The sequence below is a fragment of the Lagenorhynchus albirostris genome, chromosome 9 (assembly GCF_949774975.1).
Source record: "Lagenorhynchus albirostris chromosome 9, mLagAlb1.1, whole genome shotgun sequence".
NCBI classification, from domain to species: domain Eukaryota; kingdom Metazoa; phylum Chordata; class Mammalia; order Artiodactyla; family Delphinidae; genus Lagenorhynchus; species Lagenorhynchus albirostris.
In genome coordinates this window covers 16,441,941-16,463,073 of record NC_083103.1, presented here as the reverse complement: position 1 = coordinate 16,463,073, position 21,133 = coordinate 16,441,941, and the positions used below count along the sequence as shown (strand labels likewise).

The following is a 21,133-nucleotide window of genomic DNA, read 5'->3' as shown; positions in this document are numbered from 1 at the left end:
ATAAGATGTTATTTCATTTTTTTTTTAAATTGTGGTTCACGTCTCGCGTTACGTTTCTACTGGACGGCGCTGCCCTAGACTAACAACACTTCCAATTCTGAAGCTTCCCCTATTGTGAGGTTTTAAGAATAAAAGAGAACCTATCCCTTCCCTTAGATGTTTCGAAAGCACACCTTTTATTTTCCAACCATTTGACACAATCAGAAATAAAAATTTTTTTTTAAACCAAAGAGTTGTATGTATATACTCTGAGCCCTCTCATTTTGGCTTAGGCTCCAACTGGAACACTACTTTTCTCTCCCTCTGGTTCCCACGCTCCGAGATCGTATCGCGCACAGGAAAACAATAATGAGAAAGCGGTCTCCGACCTGAAGCCAAATTGGGCCAGCGTCAGAGGCCGCGCTTCCCCGCCGCCTAAACCGAGCCCGAGGCCGAGGAAGCCGGTAGTCAGCGGGCAGCGTCCCCTCGGCTCCTCCTCCTCCTCCTCCAGCGTCGACCTCCTCAAGATGGCGAACGGCGGGGGTCCATTTCCGCTTCCGGTGTGAGCGCCCGGGCTAGGGGGGGCAAGATGGCGGCGGCAGTAGGGATCCGCGGACGGTGCGAGCTGCCGCCGTGCGCCAGTCCAGGCTGGTTCCTCAGCCTTTCCGCCTTGCTGAGTGTGGCAGCTCGAGGGGCCTTCGCCACCACGCACTGGGTCGTCACGGAGGACGGGAAGATCCAGCAGCAGGTAGCGGCCAGGGTGTCCCTCTCCGCCCGCGCCCGCCCTCGCCCGGGGGGGATTCCCCGGCCCGGCCCCTGGCTGTTTGGCTCCGCGCGGCCCCGCCCCCAGCCTGCAGTCCCACGGTCCCGGTGTCGCGGTGTGGGCGACCTCCGCCCTCGGACCGGTCCCCTTCCCACTTGTGTCCTGGACCTGGCCTCGGCTGCCTGCAAGTTCTCAGGCTTCCACCCCTGGGGCCGGGCGACTCTCCCCGGGAGTTCGGGTCCTGGGGACATTATCTGGCTCCCTAGCTTTAAAACCCGGATTCATTATCCCTCCTCTGGTGCCTCTCTGGCCCACGCGTCACCAGCCGTCCCCGAGGAAGTAGAAAGCAGGTGGCAGCGCCCGGGTGTGCGCGAGTCCTAGGGAGGTGACAGCTTCGGCACCCCTAAGCAGTGTGTCACCTAATGCTACTTCCCCCAGTCTCCTGTCCCACATGCTGGCGTTCGTGTCAAGCTGTGGTGGTTTCAGCTGGTACCGTTACCCAGGTCAGCAGGGGCTCATTAGACACAACACGCACACTCTCTTTGCGAAGGAATGCTTGAGGATGCCTCTGGTGGCGTTGCCTGCATCTTTTCAGCAGTCAACCGCCCTAGTATCCCAGTGTTCTTTGCATTGTTTCTTTACCTAGTTGCTGTGACCCAGCCCCTCAGGGAGGATATGCGATTTCCCGGATTCTTGTCAGGTTGAATTAATTCCTCAGAGGGGAGGCTGCTTTTCTTACATAACTTTCTGATGGCCTGTATTTTGTGAATGCTGCTGATGCCTAAAGAATGCGTGAGTGTGTATTCTGCTACAGAAACTTGATAAACTTAATGACTTCCAACACCTGAGAACAATCCTATAAAGTCCAGCAAACATTTAGAAAGTGATCTGTGTGCCCCATGCAATTTAATTGAGCCTACCGATCTGAAATGTATTAACCATTGTCCTGTGAAAGTACTGGGTTGTATGTAATGAATGGTGATAGGAACACAATGCTAGGCTTACCTTTGTGTAAAGTGAGGTTCACATTTAGATTCACCATGTGATGGCAAATTTTGTCTTAAATATAATGAATGAGTAAAGCAATTTAAAAGTCAGCGTTGGTTTTGGTGAGTGGTTTTCAGTGTATATCTGAGAAAAGACTGACTCTGTGGGGTGGCATTTCTCTATACCTAAGTTACATTAGAAAAAAATTTCTTTTTCATGGCCATACCAGCTGAGATTTAAAATATACATGTGTGTTTCAGAAACCCTAGACAACACTTACAAATTCACCTCTAACAAAAGATTGGAAATCTTGTGTGAATCCTGGTTGCTTCTGTCCTTCTTCTCTCTCCAGATGATGGTTTTCCCTGAGGCCCTTATGAAGGGAGATGTGGCGTTAAGTCCTGCTGCATTTTGGGGAGCCTTTCTCCTATTGGCTCTTTTGCAGTATTGTTTTGGGTCACAGCTATTTATATTCCCTGACGTTGACTTCTTCTCATTTTGATGTCCAGCTACTCAGCTGAGAAAGTAGCCCACCTTAAAAGTGGTAGAAAGCTGGTAGAAATGTATTTATATGCTGAACATTGCAAAGGGAAAGTAGAATCTGATTTGGTTTTTGTTTTTTAACACATTCCTTCTTTTTGCACATTGGGTACATATGTTTTGGTGGGGGAAAGGTAGGGGTTACTAAAAACTTGCTTGAGAAAGGGAGAAATCTACAGAATCTTCTGGATCTCTTCCAAGTCACTCCTACAGTAGGTAGTTAGGCTTAGAGTTAGGAAAGCAAGATTTCTTTCCTACATGCCTTTTTAGTGATCCTCTTTGGTGAATTTTCCAGTACTTTGCTACATAACATTTACAGTGTTAAGTCCAGGCAACTACAAAATTTTATACCAGAAGAAATAAAGTTGGTGACTACAGTGTAACAAGAGGCCAGGGGAGGGAAGTTGGATTTAATCTGAGGGGAAAAGTGCATGTAAATAAAGTAAGAGAGTTGGACCTCACAGTCAGCTTCTGAGTTCCACTCTGATAGCTCTGCATACATTACCCGTGCAGCCCTTCCTGGCAGTAATTTGACTGCAGGCAGAATCCAAGCCTCAATTTACATTGTGCTTAATTATCACATTTGGATATACTTATTAAAGAATTGAAAGGTCTCTTTAGTATGTGGATTTGGGTGTACTGCAGATCTATTCATACTTTCAGAAACATAACTAATTAAAATTTAGTACAGGAACTTCCCTGGCGGTCCAGTGGTTAGACCTTTGCTGTCCAATGCATGGGGAGCGGGTTCGATCCCTGGTCAGGGAGCTAAGATCCCACATGCCTCACCGCCAAAAAACCAAAACATAAAACAGAAGCAATATTGTAACAAATTCAATAAAGACTTAAAAAATGGTCCACATCAAAAAAAATAAAGTAAAATTTAGTATATGTACTGTGTCTTACCAGGCATACCAAATCCCTTGCTCCTTGTTTTTAGTTATAACATCTGAGTGAGAACAGAAGTATTTCATTTTTTTGGCTGTGCCGCACGGCTTGCTGGATCTCAGTTCCCTGACCAGGGATTGAACCTGGGCCACGGCAATGAGAGCCCGGAATCGTAACCACTAGGCCACCAGGGAGCTCCCTGATTTCATTTTTTAAAATTTTTTTAAAATTTTATACGTTTATTTATTTATTCATTTTTGGCTAATTGGGTCTTCGTTGCTGCGCGCGGGCTTTCTCTAGTTGTGTTGAGCAGGGGCTACTCTTCGTTGGGGTGTGCGGGCTTCTCATTGCAGTGGCTTCTCTTGTTGCAGAGCATGGGCTCTACACACGCGGGCTTCAGTAGTTGTGGCGCACGGGCTTGGTTGCTCCGCGGCATGTGGGATCTTCCCAGACCAGGGCTCAAACCCGTGTCCCCTACAATGGCAGGCAGATTCTTAACCACTGCGCCACTAGGGAAATCCCCCGATTTCATTTTTAAAGTTGCCTAATATTAGGGAAAGGGTTAAGGGCAAACTGAAATAGCAGGTCTTAGAAAATACCTTTTGAAACGCTTCACTCGATATTTGTTTTAATTTAGTTTTTTAACTTTTATCGTAATTAATTAATTTATTTATTTTTGGCTGTGCCGGGTCTTCGTTGCTGTGTGCGGGCTTTCTTTAGTGTGGTGAGCGGGGGCTGCTCTTTGTTGCGGTGCATGGGCTTCTCATTGTGGTGGCTTCTCGTTACGGAGCACAGACTCAAGGCACTTGGGCTTCGGTAGTTGTGGCACGTGGGGTCAGTGGTTGTGGCTCGTGGGCTCTAGAGCGTAGGCCCAGTAGTTATGGCACACAGGCTAGTTGCTCCGTGGTATGTGGGATCTTCCCGGACCAGGGCTCGAACCCGTGTTCCCTGCATTGGCAGGCGGATTCTTAACCACTGCGCCACCAGGGACGTCCTTCACTTGATATTTAAACCTATCCAAATTAAGTGTAATAGATCATTGTTTTCCAGAGTGAATGTGGGTAAGTACTTATGAATTAAAAATCTGAATTGCCCAAAATACAGACTTAGATAGGGACATTTTCCATCATAATAGTTAAAGTTTTAAGTACAGTAAGCAGTCCTTCCCAGAAGAAGAGAACATTCGTTTGGCTTTTCTATTTCAAGCCTTAGCAGATGATAAAGATAGGCACCCACAAGTTACAGACTGCAGACTTGTGAACACGCATATATATTGGAAGCCGTAGATCTTTGGGGGGTTGAAATGGGCCTTTCAGTCAGAGCAGGGAAGCAGACATTGCTCCAGGCAGCCTCCTCGCAGTCCAAGCTGAGCTGCTTCTGGCAGTAGCAGGTGTCCAGTACTTGGCATGGCGACTCAGGGAGTTAGTTGTTCCTTTCCACAGTCCCCGCTCCATCTAGGAAGCATGCCATCCATGTTTTTAGGCTCTGTGTTTACTGAGCTGCCACTGAACTCCCAGGAGTGTTGTACAGGGAATACTGGAGCTGGGATGTGAAGAGAATGCTCCAGTCACTAAGTTCATTTCCCACTGCAGTCAGAGGATGTCTAAGAAAAGCCCCTCCTCTCTTTCTCCTCTCCAGCTCTGTGCCCTTCTCCCAGCTTTGGGCTTTGGCACACTTCTGAACCCCTAATGTCCCTGTACCTGAAAACTAGTAAGATCCTCTCACCTTATTTAAGCAAGAGTCCTTGGAGTCCATGGACTTGAGGTATGAGCTTTTATAATCTAGTTGCTAGGAAGATCTACAGTAACTAGATCTTTTGTTTGACTTCAAGATAAATTTTTGTTTGTTTCATTTTGACATTGTTTTTGCTTAATTACTCTTGTGGCAACACCTGTTTTCTATTTTAATCACAAGTGCCTAGCAGTTCTCTTGCACTGAAGGTTAAATAAACTTTTGTGAATTAGCCTAAGAGCCTATCTGTCACATTTCTTTGGAAAAATGTACGCTTCATGTTACAGCTTACCAGCTAACAGATGAACTCTTGAAATGTTAGTTAGGTCTAAAACTTGAAAATTTATCAACTCTCTCATAACATTATATTATTTATTTTCTTTGCTGCTGTTTCTCTCTCCTCCAATCTTAGAACCATGGCATTTTAGATTTGGAAAAAATTCTTAAAGAATATATGGTGTGACTCATAGGAGAGAAGATCACCCAAAGACACAACTAATGAATGGCATTTAGTGGTAACAACAAGTAAAAATGTATTTATCTGCAGTAATGTGTAAGCCAGCACTTTATACTAAGTTTGAAGTGCGTTTTTTTTTATCTGCATAACACCTACAAAGGAAGGAACAGAAAGAAAAACAAAACCAAATGAAGTAGATGTCTTCTCTTTTCCAGTTTGCTTTACTTTTGCAGAATGTTTTGTGATAACTTTAAATTGGGGGTGGGTGGATGGGGGAGGGTCCCAAATAGGTGTGAATTAATTTGGGCGTCACTTAATCATTTTGCCTCCTGTCAAGCAGATGTCTTCAGAGTACGGATCCGTTTAACTGCTCAGAACAAATGAAATTTCTGACAAAACTAATGTTCTGAAGCTTAGCAAACTTGGCAAAAACTGTTTGATAAGCAACTATTTCAGCAACTATGACCTAGGGAACAGCTATCATATTTAGTTGGACAAACTGGCTAAATCTTTATTTGTTGATTTTTAACAGCTTATAAGTGAAGGAGTGGTTTAATTTTGGTCTCATGTTAAGTGATTTGGTTAATCTGGGAGAGAGCCTCCATATTGTACTGTGAAGCTGACAGCTTCATTTTGGTGCTTTTCAAAACTGAACCCATCTTTTGACATAGAGCATGTTTCTATGTTTATACACTTAAGGGATTTACTTGGACCTGGAGGTCATATTGGTTATTCAGTAGCTAGGCACCTGCTGTTTATACTAGACGTTGACATCAAAAGTGATTCTCATTCAATCCATTTTTTAAGATATTTCCCACTATTATTTTTCTTCTTATAAATTAGCCAGGTATTAAGTTTGTTTATATGGTAGAGTAGTAATAGGAGTTTGGAAATATACAGAGATAAATTGTAACTTTAAATACTTTTCCCAATTATTTATTGAACAGATATCTATTGATGGCTTCCTTTTCACCAACCCACAGTGCTTTGAAGGGTATGTTCTTTTCCACTGGCTACTGTGACACAAAATTCTCATTTTTCTTTAGGGGTGAGCAGAGCACAGCTCCTTCTTAACCTTCTGGGTCTTTTTGTTTTTTGTTTTGGCTCTTCCACCTCTGCTTATCTTCTAGATCAGTGGTTCTCAAACTTTGCACAAAAATAATCTGGGATGCCTGCTTAAAATTCAGATTCCCAGGTCACTGAGAGTGATTCAGTAGGTTGATGGTGGAGCCAAGGTTTCCACATTTTTATCAAACTCCTCAGGAGAGTGTGATGCCGATGGGTCACAGATCATTATGAGAAATTCAGTTTTAGATCTTGCTCTTCCTCCAGCCTTTGTTGCAGGCTTCTATTTTTACTCTCTTTGTATACCTGGGAAATGTCATCCTTTCCCAAAACTTAAGTTACCATATGTATGCTGGGAATATCTACATTTCTTTCTACAACTCAGTTTTTTTTCTCCAGAGTTATAAATTCAAGACTTCCGTGTTAACTTTTAACTCCATGTGAATGTCCTCTAGGTACTTCAAGCTTAATATGACCAAATCTAAACTCAGTTTTACACCTATACCTATGTCATGCCCTGTTTTCCCAAACTTAATGAAAGACACCACTATACATCATCTGCCTATTGGTCCACATCAGAAATCTGGTTGTCCTTTTTAATTTCTCCCTCTTCCTTACCAACAGCTTTCAGTTTTACTTTCTAATTATATCTTGCTTCTTTCAGTAGCCACTACCATTACTCATAATTCCAACCACCTAATTAATTGCCGTAGCTTCTTAGCTGCACTCCCTGCTTCTAGTCTTGTCCTACTTCTAGTCCATTTTTTCCACAGTGCAGAGTAATCTTTTAAAACCTTCTGTGTTTTTTTGTTTAATTAAAAAATTTGAATTACAAAAGTGATGCGTGGCACTGTAAAAATAAATACCTAACACTATGGTAGTATTTGAAGTAACAAAATGAAGTCCTCCTACCTCTACCCATTCTTACTCCCCAGGAAAAACTACCTTTAACAGATTGGTACATATCCCACAATATGGTCCAAATTCATTAACATGTCTTGAGATCTGGCCCTTCCTTCTCTCTAGTCTGTCTCTGCTCATTCTTGAGTGCAGAATATACACACGTAATATACTTAGTCATACTTAACTTTTGTCAGTGTCCCCAAATATGCTCTGTTCGCACTTATTTCTGGGCCTTTGTACATGTTCTTCCCCCAATACATCTTAATCTGGCTAACTCATACTCTTCATAACTTAAACATCACTTTCTCAGGGAAGCTTCTATGATGCACAGATTTGAATAAGCTGTTCTTTCAATGTGCCTTCAGAGCATCCTGCATTCCCTTATGAAAGCATTTGCCATACCATGTTGTGTCTGTTTCCTTATGTAAATGCCCTACTAGACTACTTTATGCTCTATGAAGGGAGCAGCTGTGTCCATCTTCTCTGCAACTCCAACATCTCTCACATTGCTTAATCACATAGGCTACAGTAATATCTGTTGAATGGATGATATAAGGAAGTATGAGAAATGATTCCTATTGATACCTTGTAGGAATTTACCATTGTCTGAATGAAGCCTTACGATACTCACCAATGTGGTTGTCATCAGGGACTAGCCTAAAGGAACCCTCAGACCTTCCAGGAGATCTTCAAATCTCCGAGTAACCCATCAGTGAGTCAGCCCTGAGGCCTTCAGAAACCATGCTGTACACAGGTGACAGCCGTAATTTCAGAGATTACTCTTGCCTCTCTGTTGTGATCAGGTTGTGCCTGCCAGGGAAGTCATCCTGTCGCTGCTGACATTATATATCTAAAGGTCAGCTCTTGCTCAGACATAAAATGTATGGAGAAGAGACAGGAAAATGATAAACAAGAAAAACAGAAAAAGGATCGGAAAGGGCTGAGGCAAGGTAGGTGGGAGCTGGCAGCTGCACTGTTGAGGAGGGATTAGGATCAGCTGTGGGCTTCAGCAGTTGTTGCAGTTTAGAAGCAGCTCTGGTGGAAGTGAACAGAAGGAGCTCTGACAGTCAGGAATAAGAGGGCTTGCCAGCAGGTCGGGTCAAAAATTAGAACAGCTTTGCACTCGGAAATGTAGGGAGCTGGGTGTGAGCAGTGCCTGCATATCAGCTGTGCTCCATGATGGCAAGAGTGAAAGGAATTCCTCTACCCTGTGGCTCTTTTATAGCCAGACACCTCAGCAGAGTTGTCTGTGCTCACAGACTCTCCTTCCTCTCTTTGTATAGGTCTATTTTAAACCCATTGCAATCAGTCCTGCATCCCCACAACTCTTGTCAAGATACCCTGGGCCTTCCACATTGCTGAATTCAGTGCTCAGTTCTCAGTCATCTTACTTAACCTCTTAGCAGCCCAGCATTTGTCTTCATACTCTATTGAACTATGTTTTTACATGACTTCCTGAACATATACTCCTGGTTTTCCTTCTAAATCCCCTGCCTCTCATTCTCTTCTGCTGAATTCCTTTTTGATTCGTGAGTCTTAAATATTGGTGTGCCCCTTTTCTTCCCTCTGTACATGTGGCTCACCAGACAATCTTATGCAGTTTCATGGCATAAAATATATAAATCTGCAGTCTCTTCCTGAACTCTAGATTCATATATCCAACTGCCTACTCAACCTCTCCACCTAACTGCCTAATAGACACCACGAATACATCATGTGCTAAACTGACTCTTGATTTCCCACTCCACCACACCTGTTACCAAGTTTTTCAGGCCCCACATCTTGCTATCTTCCTTGACTCTTCCTTCTCTCACATCTCATACCCAGTCTCTCAGCAACCTGTCAACTTAACTTCCAAAATGTATTCTGAATGCCGCCATGTCTTTCCGCCTGTACTTTTACAACCCTGGTCCAGACTATCTTCATCTCTCTCCTGAACCTATGCAGTAGCCCCCTAACTGGTCTCTTTGCTTTTACGTTTGCTCCATAGGGTCTGTTCTCCCCAGATTAGCCAAAGCAGTCTTTTAAAAAACATAAGTTTTGGTCATTGCCACTTCTTGAGGGGTCTTGGGGGAAGGGAAGCAAAGAGTATCAGAAAACCTTCAGTGGTTTCCCACCACACTTAAATAATAAAACCTAGTTTTCACCATGGCCTGTAAGGCCCTGCAGGATCTGGGACCTCGCTCCTGGCCACCTCTCTGCGCTGATACTACTTTCCTTCTTGTGTGCTGTGTTTCAGCCATACTGGCCTTCGGGTGGTTTTTAAAGCACCAAGTTCACTTGTTTTTGGTTCACCAAGACCTTTGCTTTTGCTCCTTCATCTGCCTGAAGCACTTTTTTGCAGACATCAACATGGCTCAGCCCTTCTCTTCTTTCAGGCCTCTGTTCTCATGTCACCCATTTTCTGACCAAGCTGTCTAAAACAGCATCTCTTTCCATCACTCTGTCTTCTCACTCTATTTTTCTTCATATTATTTATTACTGGCACTGTATTGTAAGGTATACTTTATTGCCTGTCCTTCTACAAGAACATAAGCTTATGAAGACAACAACTTTGTTTTGTTCAGTGATGTAACCCTAGTGCCTAAAACAGTGCCTGACACATGATGCACACTCAGTAAATACTGAATAAGTGAGAGAGTATGTGAATGTCTGTGTGTGCAAGCAGTAATTACTCCTGTATTAGCTCTTGTATCTCATATCAGCATACTGAAGGGCCACCGTTGTTTTTTTGTTTTTGTCTTTGTTTTTTTAAATTAATTTATTTTATTTATTTTTGGCTGCGTTGGGTCTTCGTTGCTGCACAGGGGCTTTCTCTAGCTGCGGTGAGCAGGGCCTACTCTTCATTGCGGTGCACAGGCTTCTCGTTGCAGTGGCTTCTCTTATTGCATAGCACGGGCTCTAGGGCGCGGGTGCTTCAGTAGTTGTGGCACGTGAGCTCCGTAGTTGTGGCTTGCAGGCTCTAGAGCGCAGGCTCAGTAGTTGTGGCGCACGGGCTTAGTTGCTCTGCAGCATGTGGGATCTTCCCGGACCAGGGCTCGAACCCGTGTCTCCTGCATTGGCAGGTGGATTCTTAACCACTGTGCCACCAGGGAAGCCCCCACCATTGTTTTAATAGTCTGCAGGAGGGAGGTGCATTTACTTTAAAGGGGGCAAGCTGATTCATTCATTCTCCCTGTTACCAATAAAAGGTCTAGACAGCCTAAGACTTTTCTAAGAACATGGTATCTCTAACCAGAGTTGTAAAATGGTGCCTAAGATAATCTACTTTCCTACTGGCTGTGTTGGATATTTTACCTCTACAGCGTACCTTTTATGGTATGTCCAAAGAACTCATGTTTGAGATTGTGACCTTATTTAAATTAATTGAATATTGTATAAATTTAGGTTGTCACTTTATATTTTGCTTTCAAGACATACTATTAGGAATTCACACTGTTGTGCTTCCCATATTTATTTAGTCAGTTAGTAATGAGTCTAACTTTTTTTTTAATAAATTTATTTTATTTATTTTATTTTTGGCTGCGTTGGGTCTTCGTTGCTGCGTGCAGGGGCTACTCTTCGTTGTGGTGCGTGTGCTTCTCACTGCGGTGGCTTCTCTTGCTGTGGAGCACGGGCTCTAGGAGCACGGGCTTCAGTAGTTGTGGCTTGTGGCTCTAGCACGGGCTCAGTAGTTGTGGCGCACGGGCTTAGTTGCTCCGCGGCATGTAGGTTCTTCCCGCACCAAGGCTCGAACCCGTGTCCCCTGCATTGGCAGGCGGATTCTTAACCACTGTGCCACCAGGGAAGTCTCATGAGTCTAACTTTTGAAAAGAACTCATTTATGTATTTTTAACTAACGTTTTTAGTCTTCATTTTCCCTCTGAGGAACTTAGTTATTTCAGTTGAAATCAGGTGACTGGCAAGAGGTCCTGCCTCCAAAGGTCAGGCCTTTCCACCTTCAGTCTAATTGCTTGGTGGGGAGTTGAGATGGGTAATTAATCTTTAGTAGAACCCAAGAGAATAGTATCAACACATGACAAAAGTGGTCAAATGGAGTCAGGAACGTTTTTATTAGAGCAAGTATTTGCTGAGTGCTTTTTGTGTGCCTATTACTGCATTGGGTAAGCTTAGCTCATTCATTCAGTACATACTTGGATGCTTTCTGTGTTAGATACTTGAAATACAGCTGTGAGGGAGATATAGTCCCTGCCTTAGTAGAGTTTGTGTTTTATACAGTCATACATGGAAGTGACTCTAATTTAGGATATCAGCAGGTAACTTATATTGTAATAAAACCAATTTAATGTCTGTAATTCAGTGAACACTTTATCCAGTGTTTTCATGTTCATTATCTCATTTGGTCATCATACAGACTCAGTTAGATGTGGGTATTGATCTTCTATCAAATAAATTTGGGCAGAATGTAGTTAAACTCCTTGCCCAAGCCATGCAAGTAGGAAGTGGCAGAGTGTGAACTCAAGCTGAGGTCTGATTCTGAACCCTGTTCTCCTCTCTGCAGTGCTAAACATTGCTACTAACATAAAGAAAAATATTTCTGTAGTTTTATTTGTAAAACAAATACTAATCAAAAATTAAAATTTTTCTTTTAAAAATGTTTTTTTAATTTTAAAATTGAATTAAACTATAAAATATATAATAGTTGAAAAAAATTTTCACACTATTTAGTATGTTATAAAATGAAAAGTGAAAGTTTCATAACTACCCACAGCCCTTCTTCCTGGAAACAACTAGAATTATTTGTGTATTCTTCCCAAAAGTTCCTATGCATTTGCAAATACATAGTTCTTTATTTCATTTTTTTTTTGTGGTACGCGAGCCTCTCACTGTTGTGGCCTCTCGCGTTGTGGAGCACAGGCTCTGGACGCGCAGGGTCAGCGACCATGGCTCACAGGCCAGGCCGTTCCGCGGCATGTGGGATCTTCCCGGATCGGGGCACGAACCCGTGTCCCCTGCATCGGCAGGCGGACTCTCAGCCACTGCGCCACCAGGGAAGCCCCCATAGTTCTTTATTTTTAAACGCACAACTGGAAACATTTTGTCTCACCGTTATCTTCTATCCACTTCATAAAACTTAGACATCTATCCATATCGGAAATAAGAAAGCTACCCTCTTCTCCCTTAAGATTGCATAGTATTGGGTTGTATGGGTGTTCTGTAGTTTATTTAACCAGTTCCCTAGTGGCAGACATTTAGATTGTTTCTCTGTTTTTGCTATCGCAAACATTGTTGCAGAGAGTAAACGTGCTAATACATTCATCTTTGCATGCTTCTATGCCTATATTGAGTGTATCTGTAAGATGAATTCTTTGAATTGGAATTTCCTGTTTCTAAAAATGCATATATTTAATTTTCTTAGATTTACTAAATTGTTGTCCTAAAGGACTGCATCGGGAGTGTTTGAAAATGCTCAGCATTGCTTGGAATGTGCAAAAACTTTTTAATAATCCAATTCTAGTAAAAGACCTCTGTTCCATCAGTTGCCCTTAGCTAAGCAGTGTTGTGATCATCAGTAGAAATATGAACAGAAAGGAAGCTTCAGTTAAGTTTTTTTATCTTCATAGAAAAAATTAAACCTTTGTCATTAACATTTATTTCACACTTGTTGGGACTGCAATAAAAGAGATTAGTCAAGCTGATTTCTTTTCCCCCACAGTTGATACTACCAGTGTTTTGATGACTAATCAAGTTGAACTTTATTCAGTTGTCTCTTGTAGAGCAGCGATTTCCAGTACGAAATAGCAGAGTAATTTACTGGCTGTTGAGTTTGCCATCATCTGAATAATGATAAAGTTACTAAGGTTTAATTCCTGGCACTGATTTTAGTGTTCCTTTTCCAACATTTGATTGACAAATCTGTCTTAGCTTGGGCTGCCGTAACAAAATGCCGTAAACTGGTGATTTAAAGAACCGATGTTTATTTTCTCACAGTTCTCGAGGCTGGAAATACAAGATCAGAGTGCCAGCATGGTCGGGTTCTAGTGAGGGCTCTCTTTTTGGCTTGCAGACAACTGCATCTTGCTGTGTCCTCACATGGTAGAGAAAAAGAGAAAGCAAGCTCTCTGGTATCTTCTCTTACAGGAGCACCAATCCCATCAGGAGGGCCCCAACCTCATGACCTCATCTAAATCTATTTACTTCCCAAAGGTCCAGTCTCCAGCTACCTAATTCCCTTTTGCCATGTAACCTAACATGTTCACATGTTCTGGAGTTTAGGACATAGACGTCTTTGTCGGGCCATTGTTCTGTGTTCAGTATTTGCTGCTGGAATGAGAATTACTTCTGAGTTACATATAAATCCACTCTAACTGTACAGCTACATTTTTTCTGTGTATGTTTACAAGAATATGATAAGTACACAAATGAGAAATATTCATGACTCTGGTGTCCTGTTTCATTTTCTTTCCTTGTAAAGTTGTAAACTGTTTGCTTTATTCATTATGTTATTTGTATATTTCTTGGCAACATAAATCATAAAATGTAGACTGATAACACTTTTATAAGAACTTGTTCCTTAGTTATTCATGTTGAAAATGGTTACTTATTTGCTAATCCGTTGGGGAAATGGTGATTATTTGACATGAATGTTCTAATAAAATTGGCTGCAACACTGTACGTGTTCAAATCTAGATTATAGCTATATAATATACTTCAGACTCCTGGATTATTTTATGTGAGTTTAAGTATTTACAACTATGTCTTCCAAGAACTGAAAATGAGAAAGTAAAATCTAATTGAGGGTAACTTTAGAAAATATATAAGGACATTAAAAATTCATGTGATGGTCAGGATTCAACATTTTTGTTTATTTAAAGTTTAATTTTAGTTTGGTAACTTGGTATTCTATAAAATTGAGACTGGTTTTTAACTTTTCACTAAAATACTATACAAGTGCTGTAAGAGTGAAAAAGTCGTCTTTAATAAAAATATTTCCAAATCTTGACAGTTCATAACAATAGTGTTTTATTGATCTGATACAATTAAATTTTTCTAGTAAAAGGTCTGTTTATGTTACATATTAAAGTTTTGGCAATTATTACAGCCAGCAACCTAAGTTCCTCTTAAGAGCTGAGGCTGAACTGGTATTTTGTGAACTTAACACTTCTCTAAACCTGGAAGAAGGTGCAAGTCCATGATAGTTAGACTTGAATCCTGAAGAGAGAGTTGCATGCGAAGTCAAGGCCACAGACTTTTCTGCCCCTCTCATTCTGTCCCTCTAAAACTCATCTTGCTCGCCACTGTATTAGGCTGACAGGGGTCACAAAGGTAAGGGCTCCTTAGACAATCATTTGAAAATGGCAGTGAACTAGATTTGCGATAAGGGTAAAAATTTGAGGTGAGAAAGGAACAAGAAAATACAATAGATGTTACCTTTTTGAGTGTTTTCCTGGACCCATATCTGTGAGAGGAATTTTTTTCTCTATGAGTATATAAGGAAAAGCTGCAGGATTGTTTCTCAGATCTGAGCTTATACTTGTCAGTTTGTTTATTTATTTTTAAATACAATAAAGCATGTTGCATAGCACTCTAAAGTTTCATTTTAACAAGGTGACCTGTTCATAGCACTTTAAAAAAAATACTTCGTAAATTTAAGTGTACGTTCGCTGCAGAAGAAGTCAGAAAACACAAACCAGAAGAGAATAATCATCTGGAGTCCCACCAACTAGAAACCACCATTCATAAAATATGATGTATAAACTGTCAGATGGATTTAAAAAGAGAAAGATTTTCTTATAAGTACACAAAAGAGGGCTTCCCTGGTGGCGCAGTGGTTGAGAGTCCGCCTGCCAATGCAGCGGACATGGGTTCGTGCCCCAGTCCGGGAAGATCCCACATGCCACGGAGCGGCTGTGCCTGTGAGCCGTGGCCGCTGAGCCTGTGCTCCGCAACGGGAGAGGCCACAACAGTGAGAGGCCCGCATACCGCCAAAAAAAAAAAAAAAAAGTACACAAAAGAAGAAATATATATGACCAACAAAGAGATTAAAATATATTCACGCTTTTCTGTGTCCCTAAGAGTGTATAGAAACTCAGTGATTGTTGTTAGGAATTTCAGTTGATTCAACTATTCTGGAGAAAAGCTAGTAAAAAATATACATTTAAAAAAGTGCAGTCCCTTTAACCTAACAGTTCTTGTTCTGGGAAGGAAATAATTTGACAGCTGTCAAAAAAATTAAGTGTAAGGATATTCATCACAATATTGTTAAAAAGAGAGCATAAATTTTAGTAGGAACCTGGATAAATGACTTTAATATAATATTACCTACTAAATATGATCATGTAAATCTGTATTTACTGGTAAATAAGGCTGATAAAATTTAGGGAAGAATGGAGAGGGGAAGGATACAATACAGTAGATATATTATCTGATTTTTATAAAAATATTTATCTACATAGCTATATATGTATATATTGATAAATACAGAGAAGTTATCCTAACATGATACATGTATATGACAGCAGATATATCTGAAAGTGAGATTTCAAGTAATTTAACTTGCTTCTTTATATTGTCTGTAATGTGTTTGTTTTTATAGTAACGTATATTTAGCTTGTAAATCAGAAAAAAAGATTATTTTTAAGTTGAACTTTCTTAGAATTAAGCAATGAAAGGACAGAGAGGGCTAACTTTGTCGATGATACAATGAACAACTTAACTCTCAGAAATAAGTAGCCACTGCTAATTGGAGCCTTGGTTTAATTTGACAGATTGTTTAAAAGAAGCTTTTAAATGTAGCTTTGGAAATAGTCCCTTGCCTAAAGTGAGTACAAGTTTATATGGGCAAATTGAAAGAATGATAAATTCATTCATTTGAATATCATATTACTTCAGTGTCATAGGTTAGGCTGGTTAAAAGTGATACTTTTATAATAGTGTTAAATCTTTTATAGAGGTAGGATTTGAAAAGTATAAGGAATTTTTAGAAGTCATTAGGTTGGGTGCCCTCAGTTTATAGATGAGGAAACAGAAGCCCTGACAGGGAAGGTGATTTGCTTAAGGTCACACAGCTGGTCATAGTCCTGTCAAGGACTTATTTTTTCCTGATTCCTGGTGGCTTAGCCTCTTTACCTCCTTTCCAGATAGTCATTAGTGAGCCATAATGCCTTAGGAGATAGAGAATCTAACAGTGTGATATCAGACACTTTCATCAAACAATCATCAATGTTTTATGTACCTAACTTGTACCTGAAAGCACATTAAGTACTGAGGGTAGAAAGAGGAATACAAAAAAAAAAAATTTTTTTTTTTTTTCCGGTACATGGGGCTCTCACTGTTGTGGCCTCTCCCATTGCGGAGCACAGGCTCTGGACGTGCAGGCTCAGCAACCATGGCTCACGGGCAGAGCTGCTCCGCAGCATGTGGGATCGTCCCAGACCGGGGCACGAACCCGTGTCCCCTGCATCGGCAGGCGGACTCTCAACAACTGCACCACCAGGGAAGCCCCCAATTTTTTTTTTTTTTGGAAAGATGGCCATACAATAATTAAACACTGTAATAAATGCTAATACTGAAATATATATAAAATACTATGGGAGCTCAAGAGAAGGATGGTTTCAGAAAAGAAATGTCATTTGAGCCAAGTCACTTGGCTTTCATCAAAAACATAAGAAGAGAAAAGCTATCCAAGTAGAGGAATTAGCATGTGCAAAGGCACAGAGGCTCATACAAGAGCCAAAAGGATAAGATACCCTAAACAGGGACTTCCCTGGTGGTCCAGTGGTTAAAAATCCATCTTGCAATGCAGGGGATGCCAGTTCGATCCTTGTCAGGGAACTAAGATCCCATATGCCATGGGGCAACTAAGCCCGCGAGCTGCAACTACAGAGTCCACACGCTCTGGAGCCCGCGCGCCACAACTGAGACCCGACACAGCCAAAAAATAAATTATTCAATTAATGAATTAATTAAAAAAAAGAAGATACCCTAGACAGGGGGCCTCAAAAAAATTAGGCAGAGGTTTATCAATACCATTAAGACTTTCAGTTTTGAAAATTTTCATTGGAATGTTTGGACAAATTCTTTTTTTTTTTTAACATCTTTATTGGAGTATAATTGCTTTACAATGGTGTGTTAGTTTCTGCTTTATAACAAAGTGAAATCAGTTATACATATACATATGTTCCCATATCTCTGCCCTCTTGCGTCTCCCTCCCTCCCACCCTCCCTATCCCACCCCTCTAGGTGGTCACAAACCACCTAGCTGATCTCCCTGTGCTATGCAGCTACTTCTCACTAGCTATCTATTTTATGTTTGGTAGTGTACATATGTCCATGCCACTCTGTCACTTTCTCACAGCTTACTCTTCCCCCTCCCCATATCCTCAATTCCATGCTCTAGTAGGTCTGTGTCTTTATTCCCATCTTACCCCTAGGTTCTTTATGACCTTTTTTTTAATTTTTATTTTTTTCTTAGATTCCATATATATGTGTTAGCATACGGTATTTGTTTTTCTCTTTGTGACTTAACTTCACTCTGTATGACAGACTCACTACAAATAACTACAAAAAACTCAATTTTGTTTCTTTTTATGGCTGAGTAATATTCCATTGTATATATGTGCCACATCTTCTTTATCCATTCATCTGTTGATGGACACTTAGGTTGCTTCCATGTCCTGGCTATTGTAAATAGAGCTGCAATGAACATTTTGGTACATGACTCTTTCTGAATTATGGTTTTCTCAGGGTATATGCCCAGTAGTGGGATTGCTGGGCCGTATGGTAGTTCTATTTTTAGTTTTTTAAGGAACCTCCATACTGTTCTCCATAGTGGCTGTATCAATTTACATTCCCACCAACACTGCAAGAGTGTTCCCTTTTCGCCACACCTTCTCCAGCATTTATTGTTTCTAGATGTTTTGGTGATGGCCATTCTGACCGGTGTGAGATGATATCTCATTGTAGTTTTGATTTGCATTTCTCTGATGATTAATGATGTTGAGCATTCTTTCATGTGTTTGTTGGCAATCTGTATATCTTCTTTGGAGAAATGTCTGTTTAGGTGTTCTGCCCATTTTTGGATTGGGTTCTTTGTTATTGAGCTGCATGAGCTGCTTGTAAATTTTGGAGATTAATCCTTTGTCAATCGCTTCATTTGCAATTATTTTCTCCCATTCTGAGTGTTGTCTTTTGGTCTTGTTTATGGATTCCTTTGCTGTGCAAAAGCTTTTAAGTTTCATTAGGTCCCTTTTGTTTATTTTTGTTTTTATTTCCATTTCTCTAGGAGGTGGGTCAAAAAGGATCTTGCTGTGATTTATGTCATAGAGTGTTCTGCCTATGTTTTCCTCTAAGAGTTTGATCGTTTCTGGCCTTACATTTAGGTCTTTAATCCATTTTGAGTTTATTTTTGTGTATGGTGTTAGGGAGTGTTCTAATTTCATACTTTTACATGTAGCTGTCCAGTTTTCCCAGCACCACTTATTGAAGAGGCTGTCTTTTCTCCACTGGATATTCTTGCCTCCTTTATCAAAGATAAGGTGCCCATAAGAGTGTGGGTTTATCTCTGGGCTTTCTATCCTGTTCCATTGATCTGTATTTCTGTTTTTGTGCCAGTACCATACTCTCTTGATTACTGTAGCTTTGTAGTATAGTCTGAAGTCAGGGTGCCTGATTCCTCCAGCTCCATTTTTCATTGTCAAGATTGCTTTGGCTATTCGGGGTCTTTTGTGTTTCCATACAAATTGAGAAATTTTTTGTTCTAGTTCTGTGAAAAATGCCAGTGGTAGTTTGATAGGGACTGCATTGAATCTGTAGATTGCTTTGGGAAGTAGAGTCATTTTCACAATGTTGATTCTTCCAATCCAAGAACATGGTATATCTCTCCATCTATTTGTATCATCTTTAATTGCTTTCATCAGTGTCTTCTAATTTTCTGCATACAGGTCTTCTGTCTCCTTAGGTAGGTTTATTCCTAGATATTTTATTCTTTTTGTTGCAGTGGTAAATGGGAGTGTTTTCTTAATTTCACTTTCAGATTTTTCATCATTAGTGTTTAAGAATGCCAGAGATTTCTGTGCATTAATTTTGTATCCTGTTACTTTACCAAATTCTTTGATTAGCTCTAGTAGTTTTCTGGTAGCATCTTTAGGATTCTCTATGTATAGTATCATGTCTCTGCAAACAGTGACAGCTTTACTTCTTCTTTTCCGATTTGGATTCCTTTTATTTCTTTTTCTTCTCTGATTGCTAAGGCTAAAACTTCCAAAACTATGTTGAATAAGAGTGGTGAGAGTGGGCAACCTTGTCTTGTTCCTGATCTTAGTGGAAATGGTTTCAGTTTTTCACAACTGAGGACGATGTTGGCTGTGGGTTTGTCAAATATGGCCTGTATTATGTTGAGGTAAGTTCCCTCTATGCCTACTTTCTGGAGAGTTTTTATCATAAATGGGTGTTGAATTTTGTTGAAAGCTTTCTCTGCATCTATTGAGATGATCATATGGTTTTTCTCCTTCAATTTGTATGTATGGTGTATCACGTTGATTGATTTGCATATATTGAAGAATCCTTGCATTCCTGGAATAAACCCCACTTGATCATGGTGTATGATCCTTTTAATGTCCTGTTAGATTCTCTTTGCTAGTATTTTGTTGAGGAGTTTTGCATCTATGTTCATCAGTGATATTGGCCTGTAGTTTTCTTTCTTTGTGACATCTTTGTCTGGTTTTGATATCACGGTGATGGTGGCCTCGTAGAATGAGTTTGGGAGTGTTCCTCCCTCTGCTATATTTTGGAAGAGTTTGAGAAGCATAGGTGTTAGCTCTTCTCTAAAGGTTTGATAGAATTTGCTTGTGGAGCCATCTGGTCCTGGACTTTTGTTTGTTGGAAGATTTTTAATCACAGTTTCAATTTCAGTGCTTGTGATTGGTATGTTCATATTTTCTGTTTCTTCCTGGTTCAGTCTTGGCCGATTGTACATTTCTAAGAATTTGTCCATTTCTTCCAGGTTGTCCATTTTATTGGCATAGAGTTGCTTGTATTAATCTCTCATGATCCTTTGTATTTCTGCAGTGTCAGTTGTTACTTCTCCTTTTTCATTTCTAATACTATTGATTTGAGTCTTCTCCCGTTTTTTCTTGATGAGTCTGGCTAATGGTTTGTCAATTTTGTTTATCTTCTCAAACAACCATCTTTTAGTTTTATTGATCTTTGCTATCATTTCCTTCATTTCTTTTTCATTTATTTTTGATCTGATCTTTACGATATTTTTCCTTCTGTTAACTTTGGGTTTTTTTAATTCTTCTTTCTCTAATTGCTTTAGGTGCAGGTTAGGTTGTTTATTTGAAATGTTTCCTGTTTCTTAAGGTAGGATTGTATTGCTATAAACTTCCCTCTTAGAACTGCTTTTGCTGCATCCCGTAGGTTTTGGTTTGTCGTGTCTCCATTGTCATTTGTTTCTAGGTATTTTTTGATTTCCTCTGATTTCTTCAGTGATCACTTCGTTATTAAGTAGTGTATTGTTTAGCCTCCATGTGTTTGTATTTTTTACAGATCTTTTCCTGTAATTGATATCTAGCTAGTCTCATAGCGTTCTGGTCAGAAAAGATACTTGATACGATTTCAATTTTCTTAAATTTACCAAGGCTAGATTTGTGACCCAAGATATGTTCTATCCTGGAGTATGTTCCCTGAGCACTTGAGAAAAATGTGTATTCTGTTGTTTTGGATGGAATATCCTATAAATATTGATTAAGTCCATCTTGTTTAATGTATCATTTAAAGCTTGTGTTTCCTTATTTATTTTCATTTTGTATGATCTGTCCATTGGTGAAAGTGTGGTGTTAAAGTCCCCTACTATGATTGTATTACTGTCAATTTCTTAT

General features: G+C 40.4%; 1 protein-coding gene across 2 annotated transcripts in view; it reads left to right on the top strand.

The window, feature by feature from the left end:
* The first annotated feature begins 568 nt into the window (after window positions 1-568).
* The window catches only part of TTC17 (tetratricopeptide repeat domain 17), a 154,855-nt gene continuing 134,290 nt past the window's right edge, over window positions 569-21,133 (top strand). For both annotated transcript variants that reach the window (XM_060159373.1, XM_060159372.1), the window contains exon 1: window positions 569-727. In XM_060159373.1, coding sequence (XP_060015356.1) covers window positions 569-727 — 159 coding nt within the window. The remainder of the gene's footprint in view (window positions 728-21,133) is intronic.